At 38.3% G+C, this 12,894-nt stretch overlaps 1 protein-coding gene across 9 annotated transcripts in view; it reads left to right on the top strand.

Moving 5' to 3' along the window:
• BCAS3 (BCAS3 microtubule associated cell migration factor) overlaps positions 1–12,894 on the top strand; it is a 385,407-nt gene that overhangs the window by 203,706 nt on the left and 168,807 nt on the right. Inside the window, exon 24 of one of the 9 annotated variants that reach the window (XM_067309871.1) lies at positions 12,811–12,838. The exons of the other annotated variants lie outside the window; for them this stretch is intronic. Coding sequence (XP_067165972.1) covers positions 12,811–12,821 — 11 coding nt within the window. The 3' untranslated portion in view covers positions 12,822–12,838. Of the gene's footprint in view, positions 1–12,810; positions 12,839–12,894 lie in introns of those variants that run through there. 9 annotated transcript variants of the gene reach the window in all.

Here is a 12,894-nt window from a genome sequence, read left to right as displayed (position 1 = left end):
TGTCTGTAAATTATGCTTGGTGTCTTTCTGTATAAAAATATACAGAAATTCAAGATTAGTTGAACCAGTTTCTGTAAAAATTATCATCCAGTTCATCACAAATGATGTACTTGGTAAAAATTGCTTGAGTGGAAAAGGGGACCTAAGAAAAGCACAGTAAAGATAGTCTTATAATAGCTGTTCCTGATGGTCTCATCCAAAAGGACAGGTTTGTATCCTGAGAGAGGAAGTAGAGTTGGAAAGAAATGAAATTCCAGACCCACAAATCTTGATTTGAATTCAGGCAAAGATGTCCGCTTCTCTAACTTCCAGGGGCCCTGTACTGGTAGTAGCATTCATGATCATAGGATGATCCATCTGTAGTTCTGATAGAAACTTGAGGATTAGACAATGAAAAATAAAAGCTGATATTCCTTGTAGCAATAGTATTGGACATTCTTGCCATGGTGGGGAAAAGGGGAAATGCCTGGGAGCTACTGCTTTCTTTTATTTCTTCTTCTAGTTCTTTTTGATCATTTCTCCTGCACAGTTTTGTTTTCTTACGCATCAGGGAAGATTTGTATTTATACGCACACAGAGGATGCAGCCTTGCTTACTTCAGATAGCTCTCACCAGGAACAGCAATTCCCAGGCAGTCTTTTTTGTTTGAGGTAATAATGGTTTTAGGAAATTCTTAGAATGTTAACAGTCACATGTCTTTTAACCACCTATTGATGGAGTGAAATTTGGCAGACGACAGAGGAACCTTTAGTTTTATTTCTAAATTCTAAATCGCTCGACAGCTGTATAGAATCCCCAGAATTTATGAGATCTGAATGTTGGGGTTTGGGGGTTTTTTTCACGTGGAACCCAGCAGAGTCTCTGATGGAAGCTGTTGACCCTTCTTTGTGCTGTTTCTTTACTGTCTCGTCAAACATCTGGAAAACAGCATGTTTGCAGTCATTTCACAACATAATTTTGCATTTACATCATGTGTTATCTGGTAAAGTTTTCTTGTTTTTTCAAGAAAAAAAAAGAAAAGAAAAGAAAAATCAGCAACTCTAAGGCTGCCATAAGGTCAAGTGGTGACGGTGGATGCTGCCTGTACTAAACATATGTTTAGCTCAGAAAAGCTAAGGCAGTTCCCAAAAATTTGGTAACCATTATAGTACTTCCTAAGTGATTTCCGGATGTCAGGCCCTAGGTGGAGGGGGATGGGGCCGTGTTGAGTTTTCTACAGCTTTCCACGAAAAGGATTTAGTCTGGCAGCTGATTCAGCCAAGGAGCAAATCACGCAAGGCAGAGCTAGACAGGAAACGCTTCTGAACGTGCTGTTTTGAGAGAGGATCATGAGATCAGGCAAGGAGCTGTGAACTTTACATGCAAGCAAGGCCAGATAGCATTGCGCTAGCCACCTGAGGGCTTAGAAATAAGAAAGGAAATTAAAGGATCATTTAAGTGGAGTGGGACCAGACAACATAAATGACAATTTTCATGTTTCAAAAGGGAACACTGAAGTATATTGAATTCTTTGAAGTAAAGAAACTCAATAGATGTAGAGAATATTTTTGTTAGATTCCATACTCTGATTTAACAGCTTTTCTAATATAACTCGTCTCTAACTCTTAACTTTCCTGAACCACCCATTTATAGCACTCACACTGTTAGTCTCCCTAGATTGAATACTGTATGTTCCTTTTAACCATCTGAAATTAGTTGCTATGCTTCAATGACTTCTAAGTTCAAACACATATTAATTAATGAGCATAGTTGCCAGGTTATTTACTTTTATTTTGATTAACAGGAAGTAGTAAATGTTTTTATGTTGCTCACTGTAACCCCTTTAAATGTAGTAAACTTGGGTGTGAGCCTAGAACCCTTTAAAAGCGCATGATTAGATAACAGCGGAGGTTATATCTCTTTATTTCCCCTCCATTTGACCTTCATGTTTCTGTCAGAAGCCACTGCATCTCAGTGGTGCTCTCCGTTGCTTACAAATAGTTTGGCAGGGGTCAGTGGCAAAGCGAGGTGGATCCTGCCACTCTTGAATCCTAAAGAAACGTTTTAGTAACATGACAGATTCTCTCCTAATAGGAGACTTGCAAAGCAGTGAAGCAGGCTGTTGCCAAATCACAGGACCATTATCCTTTCTTGATTTAAATCAAGTTAAACCCAGAGTCCAAAGCTGTGTTAAAACTCTATATGAGACATAGAATTTGAGATGTACAGTACTGTGGCTATGCATCCTACCATAAAAATATCACAGGCACATGCAAGCCTCAGGAGACCTCAAAATTTAGGCCATGTAGAAACATTTGCAGGTGCCCTTCTTTAATTTTCAGCTATAACTGAATCTGTATTATAGTTTATGTAGTCCAAAATTTATAGAGAAAATGTAGACAACAGTAGACAATTCTGTTTGTTTTGTTGGTTTAGTACTGTAGGTGGCTCTTCTGCGGTAATGCTTATTTTCAGTACTAGAGCCTGGTCATTGTGGATGGATATGATTTTGGACATTCTCAAGCTTTGGAAGCAGCGCGGTGGAAGATTCCTCTCCCTGTGATCTTTCCATGTATGGCCAAAATTGCTTTATCTACGTCGGCCAGGTTTCCAGGTACCATAGAGATGAGTCTTAACAGGGAAAAAATTGTGGATGGCTGCAATTGTGGTTTTGGAAAAGCTTACTCTGGGATTTTTGTTTAACAGCTATTGGATACAAGGATGCTTAGTTTGCTAATTTGGATGCCAATACTTAGTATGGTTTTACGGCTCACAGTTATTTCGTAGTGGTGCTGGCATCCAAGATACTTGGGAAAAAACAGAAAGGTTTTGGGTGTGCATTTGGGGTTTTGTTTTTTTTTTCTATGATGTGTTTGGCAAGCATTGAAGCAGACTTGGGAATTTGGACAATTTTAAGGAGTAATTATGATTATTGAAATACTAATTGTTTCTGCAGTTGGAACATGGATCAGTATTTTTAAAAGGGTTCAGATGCAGGAAGGCCATCATGAGCACAGGTACCCTATTCAGATATTTTCCATTTAAGCTGACAGTTGTTTAGGAGATATGTTCATAAATGATCTTTTGTTTTAAAAGAAATGGACAAAAATACTTTCTTCTTCCATTGCATTAACTGGGAAAGAAGTTGTTTTGGGAGCATGTTATCCTCTATCAGTTTCTCTTTCCTCTTCTCTCAGTTTCATCACATACTAACCTTTTTCTCCAAAAATTGTAGGACTACAGCACTAGGTGTTACCAAGTTTGTTTCCTTGAATGCTTCCTAGTAGGAAGCAGAAGTGAAATAAACTGAATTAGCTGAGCCAAGTTCAAGGGTGATAGCATGTTTCCTGTTTATCAATAAAGTACCCTTAATACAGTGAGAACAATTTGTGTGCAAGAGGCTTTTAAGTAATTTCTCAGACTGCAAGTCCTGCTAAGCCTAGAAGGTAGTGATGGTTCACTGACTTATTATTTTTATGTAGGCCATTCTTCCTTGAGGCCACTAAGCCTTCAGGTTTCTCCAAGCCTTTAGTGGTCTGCACTTCGCTGTTATTCTTTCCCTGAGAGTGCTGATTAGTGACTTGCGGTATGGATGCTGATTTATCGCAGCCGAGAGTTGCCCCTTGGGGGCTGAGCAGAAACACTCATGAAGGAGCCCTGATTAAAAAGAGTGGTAATGAAGACAAATGTTTCAGAGGGAGTCAAGAGCAAACCAGGCCTTGGCATTCCCACTGCTCCTCTGAGCTTTTGGAGAGGAGGTAACAGTGGCCAAAGGAAATATTTCCCCCTTGTTGTTTATTTCTCATGGCACTGGAAAAATTTTTCTTTTCCTCCTGGGTGTTCTAACTCTCACTTGTTAACTGCTTTTCATGCAGGGTTGCAATTAACCCTTGGCAGATACTTACCATGTTCCCTTTATATTCACTCTATACATAAAGAAGTTTTTATGTTTTGACCTGTTAACCATTTTAAGATTCTTTAAACTTGACAGTTTCATCTAATTTCTCACGTCATTAAATTGTACTTTATTTTCCAACAGTCCATTCACATGAGGTTTGGTGTTTGTTTGATATCTTTAATCATCTTTTTTTCTCCACTGCCTTTTTTAATAAGGAAAAGAATGACAAAAAGTAATGCTTACAACCTAGTTTTAAATCAGAGAGAGGTCAGAAGGCTCCTATCTAGCGTTGGGCGTGTAACCAAAGGCAGATTTCAAAAGTGTATTGGTAGGATCTAGATGGTCAGACACTTGCATTAAACGGGAATTCGAAACAAAAACAAATGTAATGATTTCACTCTGTTGTAGTCGTTTAAATTCTGTAGGTTTTTTTCATTTTTAAAGATCAGCATATGGGCTATAATTAGCATATGAACTAAAAAATTAAGTACATGGAAAAACATTCCCTGATTTTATTGGTCTTTGTATTATGTCTGTAGAGATTAGGTAGGCCTGTTAAAATCTATCCTAATCTCTGCAATTACTTTCTTCTCAGATTTTTGTTCATATGAGGATGCTGTTGATCCAGAGAGGATATATATCCACTATAAGAACGTTTATTAAAGGAGGAGTGACTGGCGGAGAGCTGTAGCATAGTGCCCAGCCGGCCTTTGCGCTCTACTTTTTGACTGCATGTAGTGCAGGTGACAGTTTCTGAACAGGCTCATAGGAAAATTCAGGTTGGAAGGGACCTCCGGCAGTCTCTTGTCCAACCTGCTACTCAAAGCAGGGCCAGCTATGAGGTCAGGCTCGGTTGCAGAGGGATTTATCCAGGGTAGGTCTTGAAAACCTCCAAGGACAGAGTTTCCACAGCTGCTGCAGGCAGCCTGTCCCAGAGCTGGACTGCTCTCTGGTGAAAAGTTTTTCCTTAAATTCGACTGGACCCGTTCATGTTTCAACTTATGCCCCTTGCCTCTCCCCCTCCCTCTGTGCAGCACTGTGAGGAGCCTGGCACTGTATTCTGGATCTCCTCGTAGATATTGGAAGGCTGTTTTAATGTCCCCCGGAAGCCTTCGCTTTTCCAGACTAAACAAGCCCAGTTCTCAGCCTCTCCTTGCGGGACTCTGCCGGGGGGGCTAAAACTGGAGGCAGTGGTTCAGCGAGCGCTGAGCAGAGGGGGGAATAATCGCTTCTTGAGTCTGCTGGCTCTGCTCCCCTTGGTGCGGCCCAGGATGCCGGTGCACACTACTGGCCACCAGGACCTCCAAGCCCTTTTCAGCAGAGCTGCTCCCCAGGCAGTCTGTCCCCAGCCTGTGTTGTTGCAAGGGGTTCTCCTTGCAAGGTACAAGACTTTACGTTTCTCCTTACTGAATTTCATCAGGTTCCTGTCAGCCTGTTCCTTCTGCCTGCCTAGGTCCGTCTGAATGGCAGCCCTGCCCTCGAGCACTTTGATAGATCCCCCTAATTTGGTGTCATCTGCACACTTGACAAGAGTGCACTTCGTTGCCTCCTCCAAGTCAGCTAAAAAGGGCAGGTCCTGGGGCAGGCCCCTGTGATACTATTGTCACCAGCCTCCAGGTAGAGGGTGACCCCATTAATCGCTATCCTCTGAGCGTGTTCATCCAAAAATGATAATCAAGGCGGAAAGGAAAGGTGCTGCTGGGAAACTGTCTGTGATCTTACATCTTAGACAAATCTGATGAGCAGCACCACAGAGATGGGGGCATTAGTGAATGTGGGAAGCATTTCTGTATAATCCTTTCAGCTTTGCTACAAGTCTGTGTTTTGGGGTTTTTTTTGTTTTTTGTTTTCCTTTACTTCAGGAGACTCGTGGTGAGCTGAACGCTTCCCGAGCAGTTAGAAGCACGTATGAAATCAACCTACTTTAATCAACATCAAAGGCTAGGGATCCTAAGGTTTGATAAGGTCTTCTGCTGTTAGTGTTCCTACTCCCTTTCCACCTCCCTTCCACTCATTTTAAACACCAGCCCTGAAGATGTGAAAGCTGTTCTTGGAAAGGTGTGGGCAGAGTATTTTTCAATTGGAAATACTGTCAGGTACAAGATATCTCAGGTTAAAAAAAAGTTACAATTCCCCTGGGGTAAGATGAAGAAGATTTAGGATAGTAGATTTATTTCGGAAGTTTGGAATATCACCTAAGAGTGTATACCAAAGGAAGAGAATCCCACTTAAGTTGGGCAATTAAGGAATGTTTTGCTCTTGATTATAAGGAAAAAAGTTATATCAAGAAAACAACCATTAGGGTTCCAGTCCTGCTACCACTCAAGCCAATGAGAACTATGTACTTTAGAAGCAGCACTGTGCCGTTGTACAGCTTTTAGCAAAAAAAAAATTGGACATTTTAGGATTTTATGGATATCTTGGTTATACAGTAACCTGCTGAGGGAGGGAGAAAATAAGAGAAGAAGCTATTACTCTAACTAATATACCTCACCAGGGAGAAATATGTGTGTGTATTAAGTTGCATAGAAAAGGGCCTTGAACACATTGTGGAATTATGTATGTGCTTGATTTTACTCTAGTGAATTTTTTTTTCTATTCTGATCATTGGGATTACTTTTGTGCAAGTGTTCTCAGGAGAAGGGTCTAAGTTTGCATTAACTATTAACCAATTACCCATACTTTTTGTTAACCACACACACCTACATACATTAAAAACCATTATTTCTGCCAGTTGGACTTTATTGTACTAGAACATCCAGGGATACTTATTTAATTAGTCTCATCCTTCCAAAATACGAGAATGTAAAAAACATTTCCACCATGCATTTTAAGACTTAACAAGAAAACAAAATTTAAGGTTCTCTAATATCAGTTTGTCCAACTTAATTATTTTATATCATAATGACATAGAATGGAATAACATTAGTGACTGTGCACTTCACAATAGGTGAAGGACGATATGTGATTTAATGCCATATTTTAAAAGTAGGTGTTAATCCACATAGTTTTGAAGCATCCAAATAACACAGGAAGCCTTCAAAAGTGGTTAAAGGAATCTCAAGGGCTTACAAATTTTTTTAAGTCACTTCTGAAAGGTGTCTCTGTAAGCCTGTGAAGACACTATTTTGTAAACCTTGTAAAATTCATCATTTTAGCAGTGTGTGCTTAATTAAATTTATTTCACAACTATATGGAATTAAAAAAATGCTGGTTACACATTTCTAAATGAACAGTCACATGAGGTCTTTTTATGACATTAAAAAACTGTTAGGTATAAAGGGGAGATGTATCTAGTTAGTAATAGTGTCTGGAACATTAAAAATTTGCGGCAACTGGTGTAAGCTTAATGGCACCAGCCTGTGTCTCAGAGCCATTGCACTATTCAGAATTTTGGAAATTTTTGATTTTAAATCTGATTAACTTGTGGGTGTTGGAGAGCTAGTCTGAGGCTGGCATTGCTGCACTAGTCAGATTGCATCACCATCAGCTGCCCGCTAATTATCAAGAAATTTATAGCTGCATTAGGTAAATGTCACTTCACTGCAGTGGCCTGGAATAAGAGCGTTTTCTGCTCTGAATTAGCACCATCGGCACGTCTCAGTGAGAGTCTATCCAAGCAAGCTAAGGGCTTTATTTATGCACAAGCATATTAGGGTTTTAAGAAAGGGTAGCTGAAAGATGTTATATTCCTTTTTTTGAACTGTAACATCTCCCCATCAAAAATGTGTATTTATTTATTCATTATGCATAATCACATGTGAAGTGTTTAAAAATAATTTGCTAATGCCAGAATGGCTAGATCTGCATTCAGTAACCTAATGTTGTACGTGTACTTAATCTCCAGGAACTCTTCAGAAAGATGCTCAGAACAATGATTATTTGGTTTGTATTCATTTTGGTAAAATTCCATGTTAGGTGACATAGTATTTTTGAAAATATGATTGAGTATTGTTAAAAACTGTGGAATTAAATAATTTCTCTTGGATTCATATTTCTGAGTTGCTCAATAAGACAGTAGCCTACGACTGAGGTTTTGGGCAAACATTTGCTGCTATATTTAATAATGGAAGCGGGGGGGCACACATTTGTCTATTCTGACGTGCAAACCTCTCTCTTGGCAAAAGCTGCGGGATCTCGCATCCCGAAAGAATGAAGATAAAGAAACTCAAAGATAAAAAACCCTTCTTTCCTAATGCACTGGGAATGGGGTGCCTAGTTCTCCCAAAAAGTTGTTCAAAAGACCACTCTGAAATTCATCATGCTTCAGAATGATGCCAGAATATCTGAAGAGTATGGCACTATGAATTAATGAATACATACTGAAATGGAGTGTGGCTGCTTTTCTGTGAATGACAGCATCTTAACAATTGCATCCAGAAAAAATAGAAGGCCACTGAAAAAATTATTCTCAAATTTTAGACAAACTCACCTTTTACATCTGTTTTAAAGAACTAAACAGCTTTAGTGCTCCTTCTGCATTTCTCTACCTTAAAATTGAGCATAAACTCTTGAAAGTTCACTTTTAAAAAATATATGAGCTTAAGCTATGCCTGGAATAAATTTTTCAGGTAAATTCTAAATCCCTGGATTATTAGAAAAATGTAAAGAGAATCTTTGAACTTTTGTTTATGGTGTTGCTTACTTGCATCTCTGTAATAAATAACATGAAAACAGTCAGAACTTGTATTTTACTAATTTTATGCCACTTCTGCTGGGTGGTAACCTGGATTATGTGTATTTCATATTCGTCTTAGGTACACTCCCAAAACACTTCCTTAATTATGTCTCCTTTCACAACTAATCCTATAAGGGAAGAAATCAAAATTGCAGTCAAAGCATTACTTTTAGTAGCTGAGCCAAAATGCTTTTGCTCAATTTTTGGATGCTTATCTATGCAGGAAAGGTACCTACCACATACTGCTATTACATGGTAGACTTGCTGTAATTAATTAGAAAGTAGAAGAGATTTAAGGAAAGTCGCTGTCCAGTATTAGACACTTGGCTTCCATTCTATTCTTACTCCTGATGCTTTTATGGTTCAAAGTGATATAGATGAGACAAAGCTTGCATACTATATTCAGTGGGTCTTTCTTCTAGGTTAGTAACACAAGCATTGGCACAGGCCAACTGAACCACTTACTTCAAAAGGATCTTTTTATTAGATAAGAGCAGATACTTACACATTGTAGTCAGAGGAATATAATTTTTACAGAAGACAATTTCTGCCTGCAGGTCTATTTCAAGGTTGTATTGAAGTTGCTTCCCTTTGTTCTTCATAAGATGCAAAACCTCATAACCTCCCCATCCCCCATATCTCCCAATTCCAGCATCCAAGTGAAGAACTGAAGTTCCGGAGGTAAATTCAGTCTTAAACAGGTTTGCTGTAAGCATTAAAACTATCTTGTGAGGGAAGGGCTCATCTCCTCTCCCTGCATAGTTGATGGTATATAATTCTTCCCTGTATGTTCAGTAAAAAAACAGTGATCGTTTTGTTTTTTACATATAGTGTATTTCAGTGTTTAATTACCTTCTCTTATGTGAGATCTAATTTTACTGGGAATTTTGAATTTGACTCCAGTGGAGCAAGATCAAACCATAAAAGCAGGTATCAATCAGTTGTACATCGTAAGCAGCTTACACTGACATATTGAACACAGTTCTCATGATCCACATTACTTATGGAAAAGTCTGTCTTGCTCATGGATGGTTTGCAGGTCTCTGGTTTTGCTTCCTATCTTGTTATATTGCCCAGGTACATTCATTCTAAAAGAACTCTGCAAAGGAGCCATTTGTAAGAAATTATCCATTCCGTCAGAAGGTTACATGTCCCCTAAGGGACATGGACAGGAAGCCTGATGGAAGTTTGTTCTCCCCTGGAAGGTTGTATTTATCTGTTTGTATTTGATAGCTTAATTATATTAGTAGAACTTTATTTGACTTACCATTATTCCACTTAGATACTAAGGATAGGAAGGAACTAAATCTGAATTGACTGTTTCTTTACATCATTCCTGCAAGACTTGTCAAAGTTTAGCCCATGTTATATATGAAAGTAGTTCTCCTTATCATCTGGAGAAGCACTTGGCTTGTTGCAAAGTTGAAAATCAAGGTAAGTGGTGTCTTCAGTGATACAAGTCCTAAAATACCTGCTTTTTTGCTGGGGGGGAAAAAAAATATATATATATATATGTATGTATATTTTTTTAGTCAATATTTAGGAGTGCCTTGAAATCTACATGAAAGGACTAAATAGCTGAAATAAAATAAAATGAAAGAATACAAGAGAAAGAGAGTCCATTGGAGATGAAAAAAAAGTATTGTTGCTGTATATTTTTCCATATATATATATTTATGTATATAGATATGCACACATGTATCTTTCAAAATCGTATCATTAGTCTTTGAAACCTAATGCACCCATCTGTTTAGCCAATAAATACTATTTGGATAATGCAAGGTCAGCAAAGTCTAGATTGCTTCTTTGGGTGTTGTTAGATATCCACCAAAACTTGACAAAAGTAACATCCTACCACCTTTGCAGTAAGCTAACGAGCCAAGAAAAGTTCTGAACAAACTGTTGCTGGCTTTGTTCTGTTAACATCAGCAGACTTGGGATCAGCAGATGTTTTTTTGGTCCTTCTAGACCGCATTAGTGGTCTAGATTGTGTGAAGATAATAACCTGACAAAGTCCAAGCATGTTAAGATGTGTGTGCGTATATATGTGGTTTTGGCAAAATGCATGGAATTTCCCAGGTTCTCTATATGGGTTGTATCTGTCTCTTTTGTTTTACTTCAGCACTTGTCATTTTTCATGAGAAATACTCATGATAATTACTCAAATTCATATTCATTCTCATATGAATTACTATGATAGAGCAGAACAGTGGGCTAGTTGTTTTGTCAGAGGCTTCATGGTAAGATGCAGGAAATTCCATAGTTTGTCTACTTCAAAATAAAGTTATTCCTAGTTTTATGATCTGAGATCCTGGGACTTAGGTAGGTATAGCTTTTCATGCCTTTCCTCCTCCGTTCATAGTTTATAATTATTTTCAATGACTAATAAATAAAACTGATTAATTTGTGGGCCTCAAAAAATCCTGTGGCAGTGAGTTCCAGTGACTTAGTGTTTCTCCTCATCTATGTAGACATCACCTGAAGGTGATTGACTCTTCACTTGTTCTCGTGTGTTGTTGCTTTAAAAAATAACTGCTTTCCTGGTTGTATAGAAACTCTCCTGCAGAGTGAGGATACCTGATAATGCTGCCTTCTCAATGGGAAAATAGTCATGAGCCAAAACAAAGTAAGCACAGAAATTCTGTTCCCTGACTCTAGCGATCACCTACAGGAGGCTTGTTTTCCTTCTAGGTTCTCCCTCACTGTAGCTCTGTTGCATTCGGTCCCTTTGCAATATGTATTCCTATTCTTTGTAAACCAAGATCATTCTCTGTTCCAAAAGTTAAAACATTCCTGAGACAGAAAATAGCTTAGAAGATTTGCTTCAAAAGGTTCCTAATTAGTCTGTGTATTTATGGCATTCATTGTAAATGCTAGTCTCCCGGGAAGCAGGTAAGCACAAGACAAGTGCTGTGCGAGGGAGATGATAGCTTATATTGAGATACAGAAAGAGATTTAACAATTGATGTCCATTCAGTTTGTGATTCTGATCACTGGTTAGTAGTTTGGAATTGGGTAAGTTGCTTTTTTGGAATGCCAAAATGTACTGCGTGTGTCCGTGTAACAACCAGTGGAGAGCTCCTCATCTGCGATAGTAAATTAATAAACAGACAGACTTTTTTGCATAAAACTTTTATGCTAGTGCTTTTCTGTAAGAAATGTCCTTATATAATTAGGTATATTACAGTAGTATGAATTTATAATAAATAGAAATATAATCTGGCATTTGGATATTGCATGACTTAAAATATAGTTATGTTCTAATTGGAAGTGTTCTGGCAAATGCTCAGTGAGCAAAAGACGCTTTTTCCTCTAAATTTTATCTGATTGGTCATTTTGAAAATGTATTGTCCATTTGATGCAAACAGAATACAAAATGGATAAAATATCTCTTCATACAAAATAAATGCATTTTTGATCATAGCAATTTATTGCTAGCTTTTACCATGTTTGATATAGAGTTGCTCAGTATTAAACATGATGCTTTAAAAATATTTTATTGAAAGTTTCCAAATACACATGATTTTGAACATCTTTACTGACAATTGCTTTATCACGGGCCTTGATGGAAGTGAATGACAATTTTCACGTTTGCTTGAGACATTCTTTGTTTGCAGACAGAGACACTATTAGGATTTTATTCATAATCTAAGTACAGTCTCACAATTTTGGACTAGTTAACCAGGCTAAGGTGGCAATGCAAGGACATGGCAGCTAGTCCCTGCGGGGCAAGTGTAATGCTGGAATCTTTAACTTGTGTCTCATCCCAGTTTGGATCAGACTAGGTATCCTGGTTTGCATATCATCCTCTGGACTGTTACTCATAGTCTGGCATCCTGTTAGACCTGTGTCACTGCTGGATTTAAGCTCAGTATTTTGCTTACACACTTAGCTCTTAAATCCTCATTAGCTAGCTTGACAGCCTGAAAGGACACAGGACGCTTGTATTTGGTTCAAGTTTTGTGCCCTGGTGAGCTAGTTAGAAATGCGAGAACCAACATTTCAACAACTGTCACGGCTGCTTTCTTTTCTTTAGAAAAGTGGTGCTTGAGCAGTTCCTATTCAACAGCAATATGTCGAATGCAAATAATTAGTGTTAATCCAGCCTCATTGTTCTAGCGTCAAATGCAAAAGATGAATCCAGTCAGTATGACAGTGTGGTAAATCGTGTTTGTCTGTTTGCCTTGAATATTAGGTTGTCCTTTGCCTAATTTCTGAGCTATCATTTTAGCTTACACTTTTCGTTCTCTTGCAGGCTTTGTGTAGGAACGAAAGCATTCCAGTTCAGTTCAGTTTTCCCTGTGAGGTGAGGACTTTTGTCCTGTATTTTTTGTTATGT

Source organism: Apteryx mantelli, chromosome 22 (genome assembly GCF_036417845.1).
Source record: "Apteryx mantelli isolate bAptMan1 chromosome 22, bAptMan1.hap1, whole genome shotgun sequence".
Lineage (NCBI taxonomy): Eukaryota > Metazoa > Chordata > Aves > Apterygiformes > Apterygidae > Apteryx > Apteryx mantelli.
This window is presented reverse-complemented; position numbering and strand designations above follow the sequence as displayed.